Source organism: Muscardinus avellanarius (assembly GCF_963383645.1).
Source record: "Muscardinus avellanarius genome assembly, chromosome: 12".
NCBI classification, from domain to species: domain Eukaryota; kingdom Metazoa; phylum Chordata; class Mammalia; order Rodentia; family Gliridae; genus Muscardinus; species Muscardinus avellanarius.
Window position 1 is genome coordinate 105,087,302 of NC_137798.1, and position 7,230 is coordinate 105,094,531.

Here is a 7,230-nt window from a genome sequence, read left to right on the forward strand (position 1 = left end):
CCATCGGTGGGATTCCTGAAGCAGCGTCAGCCTCACGGGACGAAGTAAACCCCAGAAGGAAGCGCTCCCGCAGCGCAGCAGCTGCCCGGGCACCAGGGCGACCGGGCGCAGGGCACGCGGTGCAGTGCGGGGCCGCGGCCACTGCCGCTCGGGTCGCAGGGCGCTCGGCGGGTTCTGGCCCGTGCGGTGGCTGGGCCCGCGCTCTGTGCCCTCCACTCTGCCAAGGAGCCGGAGGCGAGGCGCGGCTCAGTACCCGCCGCCCTTCCTGTCGATCGTGGGCAGGTGACACTGCTGCAAGGTAGGCTTCACCTCCTTCCGCACATCCATCTGTTAAAGAACAGCGGGCGCGTGGAGCCCACCGCAAACCCCAGCCCCAGCCCGAGCCCCCAGCCACAGCCCCCAGCTCACAGCCAGCCGCTACCTTCTTGTCCGTGCCCGCGCACTTCAGGGGCCTCAACACCGGGGCTCTTCCCTTCCGTCCCGAACCAAACACCGATTGCAGAGTCGGGCTGGAGTAGGAGGGCAGCTTGGCTGCGCCCGAGAACCTCAACGCGGGCAGCTCCACCAGGCAGGCGGGTCCTCCTCTCCGGGCCAGGCCCTCCTCTGGCCTCGGGGGCTGTTTCTTCAAACACAACAAGGGTCAGTTCCCTCCAGAAAGCCTTCCTGGCCAGATGGGGGTGCCTGAGGACCTCCGAGGGCTGGCAGGCCCTGCACCGGCTCCACTCTGAGATCTAAGCCCGTCTGCCCCGCATTTTTGCCGGGCGTGGCGGCACACGCTTGTAATCTCAGTATTCAGGAGGCTGAGACAGGAGGATCCCGGTTCACAGACAGCCTCAGCTACTACTTAGGCCTTTTGCAACTCAGACCTTGTTTCAAAATAAAGTATAAAAAATAGAGCTGGGGGTGACACCCAGAGGTAGAATGTCCCTGGGTTCCATCCTCAGTACTGAAAAAAAAAAAGAGAGTCTACATTTTTATTTTTTGTGGGTCTGGGGATTGAACTCAGGGGCATTCTACCTCCAAGCTACACCCCAGCCCCGTTTTTTGACCATGAACCTGTGATCTGACCGTCTCAGCCTCCCAAATACTGGGATTACAGGATATATACTACCACGCCTGGCTGAATGCTACACTTTTTTGGGGGGGGTGTCTGGGGATGGAACCAGGGGCATTTGACCTACAAGATACACCCCCTGCTCTATTTTTTATTCTTTATTTTGAAACAGGGTCTCACTAAGTTATGGAGGGCCTCACTAAGTAGCTGAGGCTGTTGGTGAACTGTGATCCTCTGGTCTCAGCCTCCAGAATGCTGGGATTACAAGCGCGAGCCACCACACCGGCTGGATTCTACTTTTTAAGGATTAAAAAGAAAAGAATTTGTGGCATTGGCAGGAACAGGCCCTCAGGGGCTCAGGTGGCACCTGCAGTCACACTACAGCCAGGAGCCGGAGCAAGAATTGTAGCTCCAGCGGAGAGGTCGGCTCTGCCCTCACCTCACAGGGGCGGTGCCCAGCTCTACAGGCTGAGCTGGGAGCAGAACCAGCAGGAGGGGCCTGTGCTGGGGGAGGAGGGGCGGCAGGCCTGGCCACCTGAAGGATGATGGATGGAGGCCAGGGGAGGGCGCAGAGGAGAAGAGAGGCCCGCGCGAAGTACAGCGGAGCCGGGAGCACCAACCAGCTGCGGCACGGCCTGCGCCCCGGGGTCAGGTAGCGTTGGACACGGCAGTCCAGAGTTCTGGGAGGCACCCTGGCTGCAAGTATCTGCGTCCTCAGCCGCTGGTACCAATAGTCTTCAGAAGTACTGGGATGGAGGGATGGAGGGATGGATGAAGGAATGGAGGATAGAGGGATGGGTGGATGGAGAGATGGAGGGATGGATGGATAAAGGGGTTGGATGGATGGAGGGATGGATGGATGGATACAGGGATAGAAAGATGGAGGAATGGAGGGATAGCGGGATGGATGGAGAGATGGAAGGATGGATGGATGAATGGATGGATAAAGGGGTGGATGGATGGAGAGATGGATGGAGGGAGGGAGGGATGAGAGGAGAGATGGGTGAGGAGGGGAGCCACAGAGGGTATGCTTCCAAGGGCAGGGAACAGCCCAGACTGTAGGCTGGGGGAAGAGCAAAGGGGACTGTGGGGGGCCCTATGTCAGGACTCCCAGAGCAGGGGAAAAAGGTAAAGAGACAGCAAAATGAAGCCACTGTTTCTAAACAAGGAGCAAAACAGTCCCTCTGGAGGGCGTGCCCACCAGGCCTGCAGGCTCCAGGCTTGCCACAAGGGGACACGCCGTGGCCTGCTCAGGCTGGGACTTGGCGGTGGGTGCCGGCCGGGGCAGCTTCTGTGCCTCCCGCTCAGTGTTCTGGACGTGCAACCGGTGTCTGTGGAGGGTTCTGCGTCTGCGCACAGGCATCAGGACAGGCAGACAGTCATGAGAGGGCACCTGCCAGACACAGCTCCTTGGCTGGTGGGGCAGAAAGGGCCGGGGTGAGTAGAACTGGTCCTAACGTTCCAAGGCTGGGAGACTACGGTGGCGTCCAGGCCTCGGCGACAAGGTGCCGCTTTGGGGCAGCGTGACAGCCTGGTGTGCACCACCCTCGTCCAGCTGGCTGCTGTCAGTCGGTACCTGCTTTCTGTCCTCAGTTGAGACCTGCCCCTTGCGACAGAGGGGTTCCAGTGCCCCGGGGCGCTCTGGAAAGGCAGCTCTTCTGTGGCCAGCTAGGGCCTGCTTCTCTGCCACCCTGCAGAGGAGGAGAGCGTGGCTGCACCCACAGGGCTGGAGTGCAGCGCCCACCACTCTCCCTGACCCAGGCCTGCGCTGCGTGAGCGGTGCCTGCCCTCCTTCCTGGGCGCCTGTGGCTCTTGCTGGGGATGGAGTGCTGCCTGGACAGTCACACGGGGTGCTACCAAAGTGAGGACGGGCGGCCTCAGGGCGAGCTGGCCACGCCAGCTGGTCAAGCCCAGGTAACAGGCCTCGCACTGAGCTCCGGTCTCTAGAGGAAGCACAGGAGACCCCCCAGAAGCCTTGGCACTGACAGCAAAGGGGCCACACGCCTTCCTTACCCACCACAGGGTTGCTAATTCTCACTTGGGGAGCACGCCCCAAATCAGTGGGTGGCAAGAGCGCCGGCTACCTCAGGTCAGGACGGAGGAGCCGCCCTGAGGCCGGCCCTCGCCCCACCACCTGCCGCCACCGCAGGAGCCCCGGCAGCCTACCTCTGCTCCTGGAAGTAGGGGTGCTGCAGGGCCTGGTGGGCGGCGATGCGCTCGTCGGGGTCGTAGGCCACCATTGCATGCAGGAGGGAGAGGCATTGTGGGGACAGATTGGTCGTCAGTACAGGTATTCCTGACCCCTTTTTAAAAGGAAAATCAAAACTCATAGCTCTCGACCTGTATTAAAAGCCCAATGACAATAAACAATCATGCGGTTATTTGGAGGACTTGGCGGCCATCACCCTGCCTCTAGGGGACTCACACTGAAGGTACCAATTCATGATCTACAAAAGGGTACGTGTCACATGCCTGAACCCAGAGACCTCTGCCCCCCAGAGTGAACGCCGACGCCCAGTGCAGGCTCTGGGGACCACGGTGTGCCATGCCAGAGGGCAGCGTGCACACGGGCGGGCTGTGCCTATGGGGCGGGGCACCAGGGAGCTCTGGTCCCTACTCAGTCTTTTCTTTTTTGCCAGTCTGGGGATGGAACCCAGGGGCTTTCTGCCTCAGAGTTACACCCCTGCCCTATTTTTTATTCTTTATTTTGAAACAGGGTCTCACTAAGTTGCAGAGGGCCTCACTAAGTAGCTGAGGCTGGCCACAAACCATGATCCTCCTGTCTCAGCCTCCTGGATACTGGATTACAAGCGTGCACCACCACGCCCAGCTTCTGCTCAGTCTTATTGTGAACTTAAAACAGCTCTAAAAAGTAAAATCTGAAGCCAGGCGTGGTGGCGCACACTTGTAATCCCAATGCTTGGGAGGCTAAGACAGGAGGATCACACAGGTTCGAAGCCAGCCTGGGCTACTTAGTGAGACCCAGTTTCCAAGTAAATTATAAAAATAGGACTGGGGGTGTAGCTGGCAGAAAGCCCCTGGGTTCCATCCCCCAGTACCACAAAAAAAAAAAAAAAAAGAAAAGAAAAGAAAAGAAATTTGAGCCGGGTGTGGTAGTGCACACTTGTAATACCAGCATTCAGGAGGCAGAGACTGGAGGACTGCAGTTCCTGGACAGCCTCATCTACTTAGGGAGGCCCTTTGCAACTCAGTGAGACCCTGTTTTAAAATAAAGAATAAAAAATAGTGCTGGGTGTGTAGCTCAGAGGTAGAATGCCCAGAGCACATCTTGTGGGCCCGGGTGGGGCCGCGGGAGCCCCGCTGTGGCCAGGGTGGGCTTGTGGCGGGTCAGGGGCAACATGCTTACTGCTTGAACTTGGTGAGGGTTTTCTGGGCCGGCGTGCCGATGACGTCGTGGATTTTTGAGATCTGGTCCAGTTCGTTCGCTCCAGGGAAGAGGGGCTGCAGACTGCAAAGGTGCGACAGGGACACCGGTCAGCACCCGGCTGCAGTGTCTTCTTGCAAGGGCTGGCCCCGAGGACCTGCTCCCTCAGAGCCAGTCCTCACCCATGGCAATCCTCGGGGCTGGGAGAGCCCTCCCTGCCCGGGGCTGGGGCCCGCTACCCTACAGTCCTCCCAAGAGAGTTCTCTAAGGGGCAGGCGGCAGACCACGCTGCTCTGTGCGCCCCAGCGAAACGTGGGCAGCCACAGTGGCTACGACAGACAACCACGGCCAGCAGAGCAGCCTCGGGCCTGGTGCGTCCACGGCGAGCAAGGCCGGGCCTGGCTACGAGTGAAGCCTTTGGGCTTCCAGAGCTTTGGCGGGTCTGAGACCTGGAGTGAAAGATTTTAGACGTGTATAATGGACTCGGGTCCCACGCCATGGAAAAGAGCTTGCGAGCCGGCTCCTTGTGGGCAGGAGCCTTGCAACTGGGGGGACAGCGGGCCTGGCCAGGAGAGGGCCGGCAGGTCACCAACCCATGGGGTCCCAGGGCGCCAGCCACACCGACCTGGGCCCCAGCTCTGAGGAAGGCCGTGTGGGCCTCAGTGGGCTCTCTAATTAACAAGCTACGAAGGCCAGCAGGGCCACAGGAGGCGTGTCCTGAAGCCACACCTGGCCCCATTTTTGCAGCAGTTGAGCAGGTAAGACCAGATGGCCAGGCTCGCCGCCTGGTCTGGGCGCCTCAGGACACGCTGAGGCCTCGCTTGGACCCACCTTGGGCAGAGGCTGCCGCCGCCTGCCTGAGGCTTCCTAACTGCACAGCCAATCTCCCGCCCAGAGACAAGCCCGGGAGGTGGGGGTCAGCGAGGGGCCAGCGCTTGTTAGCAAAGTATTCTCCCACTGAGCTACACTCAGGCCACACAGAATTGAAAACAGCAAAAAACGAAACCAAAACGGCATGGTGGTGCACCCCTGTAACCCGAGTATTGGGAGGCAGAGAGAGGATCACAGGTTCAAGACCAGCCTTGGCAACTTAGCAAGGCCCTTAGAAATTTAGTGAGATACTGTTTCAATTTTTTTTTTTTTTTTTTTTTTTTTTTTTTTTTTTTTTGCGGATCTGGGGATGGAACCCAGGGGCATTTGACCTCCGAGCTCCACCCCCTGCCCTATTTTTTATTCTTTATTTTGAAACCAGGTCTCACTGAGTTGCAAAGGGCCTCACTAAGTAGCTGAGGCTGTCCACGAACCACGATCCTCCGTTCTCAGCCTCCTGAATGCTGGGATTACAAGCATGCGCCACCATGCCTGACTCTGCAGGTGCGAGGCAGCCTTGCTGGCTTAAAAGACCCTGTTTCCAAGCTGGGCGTGGTGGCGCACGCTTGTAATCCCAGCGCTTGGGAGGCTGAGACAGGAGGGTCACGCAGGTTTGAAGCCAGCCTCAGCTAGTTAGTGAGGCTCTCAGCAACTTAGTGGGACCCTGTTTCCAAATAAAATATAAAATGGGTCTGGGAGTATAGCCCGGAGGTAGAAAGCCTCTGGGTTCTACCCCCGTACCACACACACACACGCACACACACAAAAAACCCCGTTTCCAAATAAAATATTAAAAAAAATGGGACTGTAAGTGTAGCCCAGAGGTAGAAGGGTTCCATGCCCAGTACCACCAAAAAAAAAAAAAAAAAAAAGTCAGGTGAGGTGGCGCATGCATGTAATCCCGTACCTGAGAGGCTGAGACAGGAGGATCATAGGTTTGCAGCCAGCCTCAGCTATTTAGTGAGGCCTTCTACAACTTAGTGAGACCCTGTTTCCAAATAAAGAATAAAAATAGGACAATCCTAGTACTTGGGAGGCTGAGACAGGAGGATTGCAAGTTCACGACCAGCCTCAGCTACTTAATGAGGCCCTTTGCAACTCAGTAAGACCCTGTTTCAAAATAAAGAATAAAAAATAGGGCTGGGGGTGTAGCTCAGAGGTAGAATGCCCCTGGGTTCCATCCTCAGTCCTGCAAAAATAAATAAATGGCTAGGGGCACCGGGCATGGAGGTTCACTCCTGTAATCTCGGTCCTGGGGAGGCTGAGACAGGAGGATCGCAGGCTTGAAGACAGCCTCAGCAAGTAGTGAGACTTACCAGCCTAGCAAGACCCTGTTTCCAAATAAAAATCGAACAGGGCTGGGGTGCAGCTTCTGGGAAGGAGCCGGCAGACGCCCCTCCAGCCCCCTACCTGGCAATCTCGTAGAACACGCAGCCCGCACTCCACAGGTCCATCTTGTACGTGTAGAAGCCGTCGGTGAGCAGACACTCTGGGGCGCGGTACCAGCGGGTGGAGATGTACTCCGTGTACGGCTGCTTGGAATAGACACTCCGGCAGGACCCGAAGTCTCCCAGCTTGAGCATGTCCTGCTGCGAGGAGGGGACAGAGGTGGGCAGTCACGCACCGCGGCGGCCACGTGAACCACCGCACGCCGTCCGCACAAAAGAGCAGGAACGTCCTGGGAAATCCCGAGTGCGGCGGTGGCCAAGCCCAGCGCCGAGCACTCTGGCTGGATCCGACGGGTCCCCACCTCCACGGGCTCTGAGGCTGAATCCCAGCGTGTGTCCCCAGGAGCACCGCCGGCCACCTGGGCCCTCTCGCAGCCCGCAGCGCCCTGGCCCGGCTGTGCGGGTGCTGGGTGCTGGTTCCCCCTGCAGGGGGCTGGGTGCTGGTTCGCCAGGCGGGCTCTTACCTATCATGT

General features: G+C 58.4%; 1 protein-coding gene across 1 annotated transcript in view; it reads right to left on the bottom strand.

Annotated features, from left to right (window-relative positions):
• Positions 1 to 246: 246 nt before the first annotated feature.
• Positions 247 to 7,230, bottom strand: part of MOK (MOK protein kinase) — a gene marked incomplete at its 3' end in the record, with an annotated part of 21,313 nt that continues 14,329 nt past the window's right edge. Inside the window, exons 6-11 of the mRNA XM_080706800.1 lie at positions 6,720 to 6,898; positions 4,422 to 4,523; positions 3,221 to 3,394; positions 2,631 to 2,745; positions 422 to 622; positions 247 to 327 (exon numbers count right to left, since the gene is read on the bottom strand). Coding sequence (XP_080562926.1) covers positions 247 to 327; positions 422 to 622; positions 2,631 to 2,745; positions 3,221 to 3,394; positions 4,422 to 4,523; positions 6,720 to 6,898 — 852 coding nt within the window. The remainder of the gene's footprint in view (positions 328 to 421; positions 623 to 2,630; positions 2,746 to 3,220; positions 3,395 to 4,421; positions 4,524 to 6,719; positions 6,899 to 7,230) is intronic.